This window comes from Rhamphochromis longiceps, linkage group LG10, assembly GCF_057381845.1.
Source record: "Rhamphochromis longiceps isolate RC_006_pf linkage group LG10, R_longiceps_female_GT1.1, whole genome shotgun sequence".
Classification (NCBI taxonomy): domain Eukaryota; kingdom Metazoa; phylum Chordata; class Actinopteri; order Cichliformes; family Cichlidae; genus Rhamphochromis; species Rhamphochromis longiceps.
The window spans coordinates 18,016,507-18,032,924 of NC_140566.1; the positions used below are offsets into that span (position 1 = coordinate 18,016,507).

Here is a 16,418-nt window from a genome sequence, read left to right on the forward strand (position 1 = left end):
TTGGTTGTGGCCAGCTCTACCTCCATTTCTTCTGCAGGTGCATGCATGAACTTTGAAGAATGAACTTGCTGAACTTGTCATAGTAAACTGGAGCCAACATATACGGCTCGCTGATTTCTGGCTTGCAGTCAGCCATTAAAAGGAGACAGAAATCAGTAACATCCAGGGGCTGCAGCAGGTTAAAATAAATGATCTAGAACGGCGTTCCAGTTTTTTCAGTTAATAAGTAAATTTGTAGACATGTAAATGATGTGCATTTAAAGATCTACAAAATACTGTCAAGTGAGTTCATTTTCCACGTGTAGCTGGATGGTCTGTCCACATGAGGCTTCAGGGGCTTTTATGACACTACACAATCCCACCTGCACACATCCTTCTTTCTGTGCTGCACATGTCAGTGAGCTTCAGCATCTGCATGGCCCTGCTGAAGAGGAGAGAGCAAAAACTAATACAGTACTTCAAACAATATAACAAATATCACCAACAGCACAAAACCAAACACACAAAGTGTTTCCAAGGAAGATCTGTCATGGTCCGGAGTCTGATGACTCCATGTTTATGGTCTGTGTTTTTTAATTTTTTCGAGTTTTGTGGGTTTTGTGTTATTTTTCTTCCAGTGTTTGGGTGTTCTCTGTGCTCCCCTTGTGTTCATGTCATTTTACTTTGATGGTCCCTTGTCTCATGTCTGTGTCTCTAGCCTTGTCTCCTCTTAGTCTCGTCAAGTGTGCTCAGTCCCAGCTGTGATCTCCTCCTGTGTCCCATTCCCTCGTTATCCCTCAGTGTGTTTTAGCCCTGTGTTTCTATCTGTCAGTTTCGTGTCATCCTTTCATGCTGTGTGGGTTTCTCCTGTTGTGCTCCCAGAAATCACCATCCTTAGTTTCCCGGTGTTTTGTTTTTAGTTCCCAGTTTCTAGGTTTTGGTTTGGTTTTGCAAGTGTTTTTGTGTGACTTTTGCAACAATAAAGTAGCCCCCATCAGTTCATCTCCGTGTTTTGAGTTCTGCATTTGGGCCCTTATCTCCTGCCTGCCACAGCCGTTTCATGACAAGATCATATCAGTCGAGGAGATAGAGATTTTTTTCAACAGACATCAGTTCTGTACATGATCTGTATGCAAGAGAGAGAAAGAGAGATGCCACTTTGGATTTAATTTGGAATTTTTGTTTTTGGAACATTTTTAATAGTAATTATGGGCTGTAACTACTAATATATAACTAGCTTTTAAAAATGTATTTGTGGACAAACAGGACAAATGTAAAGCACTCCTTTGCAAATTTGACAGATTATTCAATAAACACAGTTTTTGACTATTGAAATTAAAGTTCATCTGAAAAATTGTTCAAAATAACTTTCCGAAAAATCCAAACGTATGGGTGCTGGGCAGCAGGGCTGACTTTGAAGCTTTTATCAGTTTAAAATAAACCTAATAATCTTCTGTTTGAATCTTTGTTCTGGAATCTGCTTATATAAAATGCAAATGTATAAAATGTAAGACGCACAAAGAGGACTAAACCTTTGGACCAGTACAGCGTTCATCTGACCACAATGCATCCACAACGAGCACAAATCTGCTGTAGTTATTATGTCACTTATTTCTTAGTGAGACATTTTCCACCGTGGCCCCTCTACACCGGGATTTACTGAACTACACTTTAACTCATCTGAACATCTAGTATATGAACAACAGTTCACCAATCTGAAATTAACTCATGAGTGGAAAAATGTAATACTAGTGTGGGAACCAGAAAGGTACTGTTTCTGAAAAACATGTAGCAGAAGACTATAGAATAATTTGGAGGATAATAATAAAGTAATGACAATGTCATTGAGTTTGTAGCACAAAACTAATAAGAAAGTAAGTACATTTATTCATATAGTAAATGACCGGTGATTCACATCAAAATAAAACTAACAATAAAAGGAAAACATACAATATAAAGCAGCAAAACCAACAGAGAAGCACAAATAATTAGAAGTAGGTTAAGATGTTCACCATCACCTGTCTAGAACACTGTTTATTACTAACTGTAAAAATGACAGTGAAGAACATCCTGACTTGTGGAGCAGGGTGGTGAATACAGGTCTGCAAAGTTAGGACATGTAGAGGGGCAACATTAAAGATTTGCATTAAAGGGAGAACCTGATACACAGATTCCGTCAGGAGACTAACACAACTGGACACACCACAGACCAGGGGTCGGCAACCTTTATGTGACACAACTCCCTGTCTTGGACCCCGGCACGACACACACAGACATAGTCAGTGTTGCGGGGCAAGTGAGGGTTTTATTTTATTTTATTTTTTCAGCAATTACTTTTCAGCCATCGTGTCTCTGGCTCAGGTCTCCCTCTCTTCGGACCCCACGAGCTACTAAAACAGGGAAGACAGTCAGTCAGTTGATCCAACCTGCCCTGACAGCTTTCCTGGCACATGCCCCCGAACCCACAGCACTACCCCACCTCGCGGAGCCACAGACCAAAAGCAGTTCTTGAAGAAAAAGAAGTGTAGCTCATATAATGAAGGTAACACAGTCTTTTAAGTATAAATTAGCATGCCACCATTACTTATATTTAAAGCACTAATTGATAGTGATTTAAAATCACATGTGACTCCGCAGTGTAAAGTTACAATTTTTCTACTTTAACTTTGTATTTTTATTATAATAAAAAAAGGTTTTAGCTTTTTATTGAACAATTAGGAAGTGACAGAAAAAAGTATTAAGGCCTAGCTTGAAAGAAAGTGGCCAAAGAGTTAAGAAGGCCACTCTATGCAAATTAAATCAAATTTACTGTCAGTACAGCAATTTGTTAAATTAAACAGACTGTTTAAAATTGGACACTGTGTCAGTAGGCACATCATTTGATGTAGGCACATAAAAGTCAGCTAGGTTGCCCAATTTTATAGCTGGACAAGAATCACAAGAAATCATAATAAAAAAAAATTTAACAGTTTTTTTTAAATTATTATTACATATTAATATTATAAATATTATTTTTTGCCTCGTTCTTTGTCAGAATTACACTGAACTGCTGGAAAAACCTAAAAGAGCCGCATGCGGTTCAGGACGCGGGACAATAGCTAGTTAAAACTACAAAGGAGGCAGTATTTCAAAAGTCCTTTCAGTGGAGAAAGGACAATAACTCCCGAGAAACACCGAAGAAGAATCGGTTGCCTGACAGCGAAACAGCCAATCACAGCCAAGGAAAGACAGCCGTCTAGCACCGCGGCATCCACTGCACATCTCTCTGAAAGAAAATGGCTGACATGGTGTGTGGTTGTGACATCTTTCGGCTCGAGTTACATTTTTAAGATGAACCGTGTTTGTACGTGCACTGTTGCATTTAGCTGGTAAACTAAAAAAAATGTTTAAGAAGGCGAAAAGAGCTAACTTTAGACGTCGGAATGAGTCCGACGAGGATGAGCAGGAGGAGAGTCAGCAGCCGCAGCTGGCGCCGACAATGTTTGGGCCTACCGAAATCCCATTTATGGAGACTTCCAACAGCAACGCTACCGGAGTGCTCAGCACTACAGAGAGCTGTCATAGTAACGGCCTTCAGGCTAACAGCGTTAGAGCCGTCAAGAAGGAAAAGAAGGTCAAAGATACGACTGCCGTGCCAGGACCCACGAAGGCCAGTTTGCTGAGCTTCGTCGATGAAGAAGGTAACTTTGGTAGCCAAACCGATGCTAAGCTAGCTAGCTTGTTCACATTAGCCGGAGAAAGCGTGGCAGTTTTAAGTATGATCGTTATCAAACAGTTTCTGCATATTCTGCGCAAACTACACTTCCTACTCCAGGCACTGTAGAGGGAAGAAAGTTATTGACCACCAAGCTAACATGCACGTTGTGCATGGTTAATTGGACTCATTATTAACTTTGTGCTACGACTTGTTTGTAAACAGACGGCTCAGAGGTGTTCCGAGTGAAGAAATCCAATCACAGCAAAAAGATTCTGAAACAACTCAAGAAAGAATACAAGGAGGACTTGGAGAGGTCTGGATCTACCAAACAGGATGTCAAATCAGGTGTGTTAGCCTACTGTCAATGCCATGCGTTATGTGCTGTCATGTGAACCATGAAATATTATATTTACTACTTATCTATATATTAGCGCCCAACTATGAAATAAGGTGAAGCCTAATTAAGCAGTAGAACTATAATTTTTTTTAACTGTGACATTAAATTACGTTAGCAAATACTTCCAATGTTTCAGCCAATTAATTGTCAGAGGCCCCCCACCTTCTTTAACCATAGTAGTTGTGTTGTCAGCCACATCTGACAGTCACAACTATGCCATAAATGATTTCACTCGACTTGATGCATCTTTCACTGCATTCCTGTTTTTTGTTTTTTCTAGATGCTCCAGCTCAGCCTGCAGTTAAAGAAGAAGTTATTAGCAGAGCAAGTAGTGAACAGGGAGAGGAAGAAATGGAGGTGGAGAGTGCTGATGAACAGGAGGAGGATGCAAGGAGTCAAAGTGGTCAGACAAACAGTCAAGTGTCCAGAAGCAACAGCACAGGAGCAACATTCAACACACTTTCCACACTTGGCAGCTTGAGACCAGGTATATACGACACACACTTCCACCACAGTACCTATCTGAAAGGACTGTCATCACAGGAGCACATTCATGACAGTTTATTGGCATTGTAATAGCTGTGGAGTTTTTCTGTGTGTTATGTAACAAGGAATATCAGTGTCTTTGGTTTTGATATCTTGAGAACAGGTGCAGCGTTTTACATCTACCACTCTGCTGTGTTAGTTTAACTGCATTAGTGCTATGCCCCAAACACACAAGCTGTATTGTTTGTTGTTTGCACAGCATCACAAGAAGTTAGATGAAGACTTTTCTGACTTTATTCCAGGGGAGATTCCTGATGCAGCATTTATCCATGCTGCCAGAAAACGCCGGCAGCTTGCTAGAGAGCTGGGAGGTGATGCTCCTCTGGTTGAAACAGAGGCGCCCAAGAAACGTCTGGTACGAGAAGACCAAGATGCCAGCGATGACGAAGATGAGGAAGAGAAAAGGATCCGCTTCAGCGGCGTCAGGAACAAAAGCCAGAGACAAAAGATAGCCGAGGAGATTGGTACTCTATTCAGCTTCCCTGCTTGCTGTCTACTGACTACTATTCTGAATCAGATTTGTTTGTTTTTTTAACTTTATTAAAAATGGATGTGTCTTTCATATGTGTACAGGTATTGAGGGTAGTGATGATGAAGCACTGGATACCGGACAGGATGAGGAGGTGAGCCGCTGGGAGCAGGAGCAAATTAGGAAAGGGATCAGCATACCCCAGGTAAGATGTACTGAATCTCTGGATAGAGAGATATAATAAAAATATTCTCCTATCAGGTGTGACTGTTGACAGTGAATGATGTTTGTGTTTTTACTTACTGTTTGATTCTGTGCTGCCATTGTATTGTTTACTAAAAAACTGGGGCTTTCCCTTAATCAGAGTTTTTCTGTTTTTCAATTAAGTGGAGAAATTTAAATATTTGTTCTTCCATATGAATATATTGGAACAATGTCTTTAGATGGTGTGTAAGAGCATCTCAATCTTTGTGAAGCTTGAGCGTATTTAGGTAATTTGGTAGTGACCTTTAGCTTGCACTGGAGCATTTTGGACGAGTGTGAAGCGGCTGGAAGGAGAATCGGGAACTCCAAGCCTGAGACCACGGTTCTCAATCGGAAAAGGATGGAGTGATAACTCCAGGTCAGGGACGAGGTCTTGTTCACGAGTAAGCAGAGAGTGGAGGGAGAGATCGATAGATGAATTGGAGCGGCATCCACAGTGATGCAGATGCTGCACCAATCTTTTGTAGTCATGAAGCTGTCTATTTACTAATCAGTATCTGCCTAGCCTCACTTGTTAGTCATAGATAGAAGCAGAATGGGTTCCCAGGTGGCTGAAGATTGGTCGTTCGAAAGGGACTCGGAGTAGAGCTGCTGCTCTTTTACAAATATAAAGGAGTAAGTTAGGGGGTTCAGGCATCTGACTAGGGTACCACCTTCTACGTGGGCGATCGTGGCTCAAGAGTTGGGAGTTTGCCTTGCAATCGGAAGGTTGCCGGTTCGAGCCCCGGCTTGGACAGTCTCGGTCGTTGTGTCCTTGGGCAAGACACTTCACCCGTTGCCTACTGGTGGTGGTCAGAGGGCCCGGTGGCGCCAGTGTCCGGCAGCCTCGCCTCTGTCAGTCCGCCCCAGGGTGGCTGTGGCTACAATGTAGCTTGCCATCACCAGTGTGTGAATGTGTGTGTGAATGGGTGGATGACTGGATATGTAAAGCGCTTTGGGGTCCTTAGGGACTAGTAAAGCGCTATATAAATACAGGCCATTTACCATTTCTACGTGAGGTATTCTGGGCATGTCTTACTGGGAGGAAGCCCAGGGGCAGACCCAGAACATGGGTGATTTAGTCCAACTGGATGAGTTGGATAAGGTGGCCAGGGTAAGGGATTTCAGGGCATTGGTACTCAGACTGCCACCACCCTTTGCTTTCACTTTGGTATTGTGAAGTAAAATATAGTGTTTCACAACATTTATTATACCTGCATAATGGATGTGAATTTGTTACTCACAATGTTTAGTGGACACACATTTTGGTCAAATGGAATGCAATTGTGTTGGTGATTTCAGTGCATCTTTGTGAGCTGGAAGCAGCTTGAATAAGTTGTGTTGCTTTGCGAGGCAGACACACCTTTACAGAACTCTTTGCATATGATTTCTTCTTGGTTAACGTCACTCAAGTCACTTTGAATCGAGTGACGCATTTCCGAACGATGCGTAATGATCGGGCACAAGCTCTTCACTGTGTCTGACTTTTGCTGTACATCAGTCTTTTAAAGTTGTTCCTCATCCAAGCTAGTATAGGAAACTACATGGTGCAGGGAGCAGCTGTGTTAAGCATATGCAATGTTTAGGAAAGGCTTGATTTGCCTTTGCATTTTATAGTGCAGCATGCATTTTCAATATCGCTTGATCATGTTTAATTAATTGTGGGAAGCCAAAATCATGATTGAAATTAAAATTTGATCCATTGTGCCACCCTAATATATTGAATAGTTTATGGGGTTGAAAATTTGTGCTTTAATCGTTAGTTGGAGCAATGCTGTTATTTTTAGTAGCTGAAGTGTTTTGTGTTTTCTGTGTTCCTAATGAATAGGTCCAAAGCAGTCAGCCAGAAGACAGCACAGTCTACTACCAGAACAGCTATGAGAGCCAGCCGTATGGCTCTTCCTACAGCATGCCTTACACCTACAGTACAGTGGCTCCACAGACTGCCAAACAGACTGGACAAGCTGACAATGGTTCCATTCACTATGGGGCCTCTCTTAATGATCTAATCCCGGTATCCATTGATCTGGTAAAGAAACGCCTGCAGGATAGGTAGGTCCAGTAGAAAACTGCACCAACGTCTGTTTTCAGTCCTCAGCTCGGCTGCTGCCATCTCTGTTTGCTGTGGTCCTGATGACCGAGACACACAGTCCACAGATCTAAGGACCAGAGAGGCAAAAATGTTGCCTCTCTAGTTGCTGTTTATTATTGTTGGTGTACTTCAAACTTTTCTATCTGCAGAGCTTGTAATTAAGATTGCACTAGCTTTACAACCATCTAACTCATTCTGTCCTTGTATGTCATGTGTCTACAGGCTCAGCCAAATGCATGCAGGCCACAATGGAAATGTCGACCGCTACAAACAGATCAATGAAGACCTTGCTGCTTCTGAGCGTACCATACAGCAGCTGGAGGACTCATCCAATGACAATGCAGAGCAATATAAGTTCTTGCAAGAGATGCGAGGGTATGTTGGAGACTTGCTTGAGTGTTTCAGTGAAAAGGTAAGGGAGAATTCGCCTGCAGTCTCATTAGCTGTATGCTGTTTTGTGTCTGTGTTATCTCCACGTAATGTGGATTTCCAAGGGGTACAGTCTATCGAAATGCTGTCTTTTGAGGATTAATTGTAATTATATATTTTTTTTTTAACTGTTGAATAATTACGGCTAGTTAACAGTGCTAACAAGCAAATGTGACAGTACATATATGTTGCTTGAAGCACACTTTAGGTATTTCTCAGTTTCTTCAAAACTGCTCTCATTAATTAAAAATATATTTATGAATATATAAATATACCTGTTCAGGTTGTTTAACATTATCAGCTGTTTAAACAGAAATAATATATACTAGTTTTTGTTCATATAATACGATACTAGATTTATGAAAGATGGATTCGAGCTGCAAAAGAAATTATTACAGTAGATTAGACAAGTATGTATTAAAATATTTTCACAACGAGTCCAGATAGCTACTTCTGAATGCATGTCTTCACAGAATAATTTAGTTTTGGTCTTACAGCAACTATATGGAATGATGGAAGAACTGGCCTTCCCACCACCATTATGTTTCCTCAACTAATCTGTGCTCCAAATGGGCCACTAACCTTCCATTGTCAGCATGAATTAATGTGGAGTGCTTTCATACAGTATATACATGTCTGGATCATGATATTGTTTATGTTGGGTAGAAATGATGAACTTCACTATATTTTCTATACAAATAATCTAAGTTGACCCTTAACTTTGTCACTTTTCAGTGTTTAAACTAACTAAGTCCACTAAGTTCAGGCTTTACTTCAGAGAGCCTCCCCCAGAATAGCACATTTTCACCCAACACCAGCAATATTTTGGTTCCAGTATTATACTGTCCATCCCACTTCTTTTATCCCTTCAGCAAGACATCCCTGTGACTCGGAGTCCCACTTTTGCTGGGTCAGAGGTCACAGAAGGCATCATATTTTTCAGGTGCCTGCTGTCCTGGAGCTGGAGGCTGCCATGCACCAGTTACTAAGGCAACGGGCCACGCGACTTGTCCAGAGACGACAGGATGATATTAAAGATGAATCGTCGGAGTTTGCAAGCCTTTCAAGTCAGTCCATCTTGAAGGTTTTTATGATTTATTTGAACGGCCTCATTAGCTCTCTGTATGTGCGTGTTATGTCTGCGTGTGTCTGCGGTTCACGCTGTTGTATCGCATCACATTTCTCTCACAAATACGATTAAAGCTAAGTGATGTGTGTTGTCGAGTGGATGAGCATGTACGTTTATGGAAAAAGCTTTGTTGAGGGAGCTGTTTCGGCTGTCCTTTAATGGCCGAATCTGAAAGTCAGCTGGGTGTTTGTAACTCAGCTCAAGTAAAGATGACTGTGTAAAGATGGCATTTAAAAAAACAAATTAAGTGATATGTCATCTGTCACGTTGACTGTGCCATAAGTGAAGTTCCAGCCTGGTAAGTAATTGACACCAAAAAGTGATTGATAAAAACATTGTTTGGATTTAATATGTTTTGTTGCCAGTGGTGCCCAGTAGATAGGAAGGCTAGGGCAATATCTTCACCTGCTTGATAAATTTCAAACAGATTTTGATCTGATCGTCTAATTTATTTTTAAGCCTTTAATTATACTTTCTTATTTGAGTACCCATGTTTTAGTTTGGAATTAGTCATCAGAATAAGAATGAGGCTATGGGTTGGCTTAGCTTCTCATTACTGGCTCTAACATTACTCCTGTCTCTTGCAGATAAAGCTGTCATGGCTCCTAATCTAGACTCATTTGGCCGAGATCGCGCAGCATACCAAGAGCACAGTCGTCAGAGGAGGATAGCTGAAAGAGAAGCACGAAGGTACCAACTTGTTCTCACATTCCTCTCCCTGTGGAAATGCTGTATTGTGCTGTACTTTTGGCCACAAATGCGAAGCCAATTACAGTTACACAGAAACGAATAATGTGAATCCAGCTATAGATTTGTAAAAAAAAAAAAAAGGTTTTCTGTGCATCAGATTTTAAGTCTTGACCATGAGAGTGTCACCTTAGTGCCAAGTTGGTAAAAGGCAATTTCTGCTCATGTTTTTAATTTGGCTTCCTTTGTATTCGTGGATGAATACAGGACACGTCGACGACAAGCCAGAGAGCAGAATGGAAAGAGGGCAGAACATAAAGAAGGCTTATCATCTGATGACGAGGAGACTTCTACTGACATCACCAGCTTCAACATGGAGAGAGGTATGTTCCTGTATTTAAAAATAAATAAATAAAAAATACATTAAAAAGTAAATGTATATTGTATGCAGTGTTCAACAATGTTAACTAAAAAAAAAGAAAAAGAAATCTGTCAAAATCTTGTTTAAATTTAACAAACTGAATTCAATGAATTTCTCTGAAATAAGTCAAATTATTTGAATATAACATTCAACAAGAAAACAAATGGTTTTCTGTTTAGGAATATAAGTTTAAAAAAAACTGCACCAAAGATGTGCGTTAATATTTTTCCTGCCTTTTTTAGTAAACAAAGAGTAAATTTGAAAATGAATGAAAAATAGTAGTTATATTTTTGCATTGAAAGTATCGTTTTGATTAAAGAGCCTGTGCACACTGGTTACAGAAACCTAAAAATGATTTAGGTAATTATCAATACTGTTAATTTAGGGCAGCTGTGGCATTTACCTTACATTGGTTGTTAGTCTAATAAATGTATTACGTACTATACATATGAGATTCAACTGATATTGAAAATAATTTTTTAAAATCTGACGTGATCTCTTTGTGCTACCCAGATCGTATAATAAGGGAAAGTAAGAAGGTATTTGAGGATGTTGTGGAGGACTTTCATTCTCTCGACTACATCAAATCCCACTTTGAAGTGTGGAGGAAGGAGTATGCCAACACCTACAGAGATGCTTACATAGGCCTCTGTCTGCCCAAGCTCTTTAACCCCTTAGTCCGTCTGCAGCTGATTACATGGAACCCTCTCGAGGTAGGGCATGGGTGTATTATCAGTGTAACCAGTTCCTTTTTGAAAGGAAATTGGATGAGGAATGGTGATGGAATCTTTTTTTTCTCTATTCACTGTGCAGGCGCAGTGTGCAAACTTTGAGTACATGCTCTGGTTTGAGTCGCTGCTGTTTTACGGCTTTGAAGAGAACAGCACGTTGCAAAAAGGAGATGGCGACATCGGCTTGCTGCCTGCTATAGTGGAGAAGGTCATCCTCTCCAAACTGTCAGGTTCGAGGCATAGCATGCTCAGAGATGTCCTTGGCTTGCAAGCCTGTAGAAAATTACTCCTACTATATGCATTTCTCTCTACTTTGTGCATGTGGCAGTGTTGGCAGAGCAGGTGTGGGACCCACTTTCCAGCAGTCAAACAACCAGGTTTGTGAGCTTCATTCACAGACTGCTAAAAGGCTATCCCACTGTGCTGCACGGGGACAACCGATACACACAGGTACTCCCCACCCTCATCATCTTTTTCCTCAAAATACATTGGCTGTTAGATTACCTGATATTTTTAGAAGAACTGCTGTCATTACCTTGATTCCCCCCCCCCCCCCCCCCCCTTCTTTTAGGAGCTATTGAAAACAATTGTCTTACGGACCAGGAGGACTCTGGATGAAGATGTCTTTCTTCCACTGTACCCCAAGAAGTATGTTCTTATTAATAACAATATTAACATTTTGATTCCACTTAGTATTGTTTCTATATTTACAATAAGCACTTAAAGCTGCTTAAAGCAATCTCTCTTGCTTTTATTCAGCATCCTGGAGAACAAGAACAGTGGTCCCTACTTATTCTATCAGAGGCAGTTCTGGTCCTGTGTGAAGGTATGTGTGCAAATGTGTGTTCTTTTTGTTTTGTGTGTGTGTGTGTGTGTGTGTGTGTGTGTGTGTGTGTGTGTGTGTGTGTGTGTGTGTGTGTGTGTGTGTGTGTGTGTCTAAATTACTTCCTCCAGTCAGTTGCTGAACTGATAGCATCACATGAATAGCTTGCCTGATTGTTGGAGATCACACAATGAGATCTGTATAATTTGAAAAGCAGCTGCAGCGGGCTGATAATCAAAGTATCTTCACACTGATATTATGTACTTTTGTGTTGCTGCCTTTGAGTCCAGTCTAACTCTTGTCTCCTTCATGCTTAGCTGCTGGGCAACATCCTGCAGTGGGACGGTATCTTATCCATGTCCTCTCTGAAAGACTTGGCCTTGGACAGCACTCTCAACCGATATATCCTCTCTGCACTGCAGACCACAGATACATGGGAGGAAAATATTCAGAAGTGCCAAAAGGTAGATAAAATGTAATCACTTAGTAGGGGTGGATTTCATTCAATAGATAAATCAGATTAAACTGAGCATTGCAGATTTCTTTTACTTAACAAAATATCCTTCCATCCATCATGAACGGATATTATGTGTGAGAACATTGTACCGATATCACTACGTCTGTGTAGGTTCTCAGTCATCACTACTTCACTTGTTTTTGAGAAAAACTGAATTTAGAACTTTTCTCTGACCGTGGTTTTACTTGTCATATATAGTTTTAAACTGATAACTGCGCTTTCAGTTGATTTGTTTTAAAAGTGCTGTAAACCTTGATATTCCAAAGCAGATGAGAAGATTTCACATTTGGTAATATAAGAATTAGTGACACAAATTTTTGGTCCTACCTATTAAATTTTGTTTAAAATGATATATTTTACAAACTGTAAAAATTACTGCTCACAAACTGTAAGGCAGTAATTTTAGTTTGCTCATGTGACAAACTGTGATCGATACATCATTTTTTTCCCCACCTTGCATACTCGTTATTTACAACCATGTAAAATACAATAAGATTTGTTGGCTGAGATCATTGTGGTAAAGAGTGAGCATGCACAGACAAAATATTTTGAAGGAGGGGTCTGTTGTACCTGTTTATGACTACATGGTCAGTTGCTATTTTTAAGTCGCATGATTATTAAAAACTGGCCCTTCTGCTGGGGTGTTAGATGTTAGTTGGTTATCTTTTTACCATTAGTGGCTCGCTGAACATGATAACACAAAGCTATTGTTTAATTCGTTCTCGTGTGCTTCTCAGGTGGTGGAGTGCTTGCCATCGCACTGGTTTTCTGGATTGAAGGGCCAGCAGACGTTGCCTCAGTTGGAGCCATTCTGTCGCTACCTCACCCACCTGGCCAACTCAATCCACCGCAGCGCACTGGTCGGGTCTGATATTGAGCGGCGCACTTCAAAGTAAGGACCTCTACACGGCTTTGTATATACAACTTGGCGCCTTGAATTTACTAATAGCTATATCTGCAAGAATGGTATTGAATGTGCTTTAGGAACAATTGCATTGTCGGTGTTGTTTTATCATATTAACTCTTCCTTTTTCACAATGAGTGCTTTTAAGCTGTGTTGTAATGAGTATTTTTTGTAGTGCTCATAGTGCATGTCATGTCATGTCTTACAACAGGGAGCAGGTCAAAGATGTTGTGAAGATGTTGGGCCAAATGAATGCCCTGGACCACATCATAGCTGTGGCAGCAGAGCATGGGATTAAAGACATCAAACCACTTTTAGAAGTCAAATCATAGAGGAGAAGCAACTTTTCATCCGGATTACAGATCACTAAATGGGATTCCCAGAGAAGGGACGTGTCACCCAGCTTAATAACTCAACAACTGAGACCATGACTGAAAAAAAGATCTTGTAAATATTGTATATATTGTATTGTATAGAAAGGTGTGTTTATACTGATGCTGAAATTAGGCCTTGTATTGTCAGCTCAAAGAGACTGTTCACTGCTGGCAATATTTTAAATGTGTAGAAGTTCTTGACATGGATTATTTTTTGAGACTGATTCCTGAATGAACACTATTCACTCCAACTCTGTACAGCAGACTCATCTTTGCCATACGAGCTAAAAGGTCAGATGCACGCAGGCAAAGAATGGTATCCAACTTTTGTTTCCTAACAGTCCAGATGTGATCTTTCTGTGATCCCTGCTTCATCCTGTTAGTATTCCTCACACCTCTCTGTTTAAATGCTCTTTAAGAATCTGAGGGCTTTGTTTTCAGCTTTGCAAGAATTCTGTTTTAGCCGTTTATTTGCCTGTAAATAAAATGAACATTTGAATGATTCTGTCTTGCTGCCATTAAGCAACAACTGTCCCTCACGATGTCGTGTTTTATGTAAGTATTATGATCATAAAAGAACAATCCAAACTTACACCCAGTGTTCTTCACCGTAGGGTTTTTAAAACTACAATATCTCTTTAAACTTGGGGGAAATGGGTATCACTGATTTATTTAAAATGATAACATGGAAAACGTTTTCAAAAAATTGCAAACCGCCAGTTTCTACACTCTTGGCAACTCTGTTTATGTAAAATGATACTTTGTTACTGACTTCAGCCAGCTGCCACATGTGGGATTTGGTGTCATCCAGTGCGATTTCAGCCAGGAGGCGATTGCGCAATAGTAAAGAGCGGGTGGGACAAGCTGTTTTTGCCTTTCTATCCCCTCCTCTAGCTCAACTACCTAGACATAGCCACTCAAGACCTAAATATATCTTTTCTACATTTAAAGACGAGACTTTCCTGACCAGCGTCGTGTGAGACAAGAGTTTGGGGGTTCTACAGCTTCCTCTTCTCGGGCCTCCCAGGGAAACTGTAAATACCTCTCCTCCTTATGCCCGTTAAGGTAAAGTACTGCTTACAATAGCTACGTAGCGACTGCATGAAAGTGATCGGGCACTTAACACTACTGTATAGCAGGCTTGACTGCTGTCCAAGTTAGTGTTAGGGATCTTTGAGGAGACTCATTTTCCTGTGTACATTTGAGTAAAGCGAATAGGGGGTCCATGCTGTAAAACATGCTCTTTTCACTCGGACCCCCATTTTACTGCTCGGTTGTCTGTGCTGCCGTCTTCTGCAGCGTGTCTGTGTGCAACTGTATCCTAGTTAAGGAAGCTTCTGTTAATTCTACATTAAGGGGGTACTTGTGATGCATCCTTTGAAGATGCAATCACACAAAATGAACTGCAATTCCCGGACACGTGACTCTAAGTTATCCAACGGTGGCCTGATGCGTGCAAGGATTCTTGCCATGTAAGATCTGGAGCACCGTGCAGGATTTAAAACTGCTCTAAACCCAGGACTGAGTGGAACCTGAACTATCAATCGGTGGTCTTCCTCTTGTCCTCGATCGAGGACAGTAACAGTAGAAATTAAAATCACCGACGCCCCGATTTGACATTACTCCGATTTCCAGTTGTACAATAACCTTTTGTTTTCAGTACAGCTGTCCGGGAGTACATAGCTACTGTAAAGCTCATTTAAATTGCAATTTATAGACAAATTGCAGCAAGATTGTTGCTATCGTAAACCCCGTTTATTGACGAACTTCAGAGAGACAGCGTTTGATATTTTTGTAATTACTACAATAGTTACATTACTTATTTTCCCCAATTACTGTAGCAGGCTTTTGGCTTGAGAGTCTGGGTTGTTTCCCAGTGTCTCTCTCTCTCTCTCTCTCTCTCATACACACACACACACGCACACACACACTTTTATTTTGAAGTCTACACCCCCACCCCCTTTCCCTCCCCTCACTATTTTCAGCAAAATGGCACCCACTGTCTCAAGGGTATGTATTTTATGAAAGAACCTCAAACTGACCTGTGGAAAACATTACTAACCCTGTCATCATGATGCATTAGAATAATAAAAAAAAAAAAAATGAAGCTGGTTCTTAAATTAGAGAAATCACAAGTTTATTGTTTTAATATTGTTCCACTTATTAGAAAATACAATAAAGAATAAGTACTTCATACAACAACATGTGAGTGAAAATAAAGTAATTCATTGGAAAAACAAATTTTAAATGGTCTAAGCCCCCTGACTATTGCAATGATGGCAACAGATTGCTTTTAATTATGACTTCTTCTTATAAGAGATTGGTACATATAACCTATCAGGTCTATTTTTCATGCTTTTTTTTTTATTTCTTTTTTTTTGGTTTACTCCTGAGCAGAAATGTCTGTCTCCAGCATTTGTGCTCAGCCAGTGTCCCGTTGATCAGTCTCAATAGGGAAGATGTGATTAAAAGTGTGGATGCTGCAATCTCAAGAGTTCCATCTGGCACTCCTATGCAACCTCTCAACATAGTCTTCCCCATTGTTCATCTTTCTCTACATAATTTGCTTAGGGATTAATACAGTATTCTGATTCTTACTTTGTGGTGAGCTATAATTGTCCTACATCCAACAATGGAACCCTTTTTAAATCACAATGATCTTTCAGATTGGTCAGAGACTCTTACTCACATTGTCTAATCAGTCATTAAATTTTTTTTAAGACTCTGGTTTGATTTGGTGAGTCTTGCTAAGGACTTCACTGTGGTCCTAGACTTTGTGCAGGGGTGCAGTGTTTGGCTGGAGGGTGAGGACGGCATTGCTAAGCAGAATGGGTGGTCCTAGAGTAAAGACAGTGGAGTTTAGCTGCAAGGCCAGAAGGATATTGCTGCAAGGATGGGTAGTCCTGCAGTAAAGGCAGTGATACCGCACCTGGGTGCCGTGCTGAGCTAGGGAGCAAAGTGTTTATTGTTGGGGAGGGTG

At 40.6% G+C, this 16,418-nt stretch overlaps 2 protein-coding genes across 5 annotated transcripts in view; both read left to right on the plus strand.

Annotated features, from left to right (window-relative positions):
* Positions 1–3,212: 3,212 nt before the first annotated feature.
* On the plus strand, positions 3,213–13,940 carry paxbp1 (PAX3 and PAX7 binding protein 1). Its single transcript, XM_085420657.1, has 18 exons — positions 3,213–3,659; positions 3,899–4,021; positions 4,354–4,560; positions 4,862–5,083; positions 5,193–5,293; positions 7,160–7,383; positions 7,646–7,835; positions 8,796–8,919; positions 9,569–9,671; positions 9,936–10,051; positions 10,603–10,802; positions 10,903–11,050; positions 11,149–11,270; positions 11,392–11,468; positions 11,580–11,646; positions 11,961–12,107; positions 12,898–13,052; positions 13,276–13,940. Exons 1-18 carry the CDS (start codon positions 3,362–3,364, stop codon positions 13,394–13,396), a joined length of 2,745 nt encoding a protein of 914 aa, XP_085276783.1. The 5' UTR covers positions 3,213–3,361; the 3' UTR covers positions 13,397–13,940.
* A 301-nt stretch (positions 13,941–14,241) lies between these two features.
* Positions 14,242–16,418, plus strand: part of slc7a1a (solute carrier family 7 member 1a) — a 34,553-nt gene continuing 32,376 nt past the window's right edge. For 3 of the 4 annotated variants that reach the window (XM_085420659.1, XM_085420658.1, XM_085420660.1), the window contains exon 1: positions 14,242–14,503. The gene's annotated coding sequence lies outside the window, so the exon portion shown is untranslated. The remainder of the gene's footprint in view (positions 14,504–16,418) is intronic. The other variant, XM_085420663.1, reaches the window with a different exon arrangement.

Coding starts and splice junctions, on each gene's coding strand:
- paxbp1 (XM_085420657.1), top strand. CDS start 3,362: ATGTTTAAGAAGGCGAAAAGAGCTAACTTTAGACGTCGGAATGAGTCC. Junction 7,836..8,795: donor TTGAGTGTTTCAGTGAAAAG/GTAAGGGAGAAT, acceptor CATATTTTTCAG/GTGCCTGCTGTCCTGGAGCT. Junction 8,920..9,568: donor GGAGTTTGCAAGCCTTTCAA/GTCAGTCCATCT, acceptor TGTCTCTTGCAG/ATAAAGCTGTCATGGCTCCT.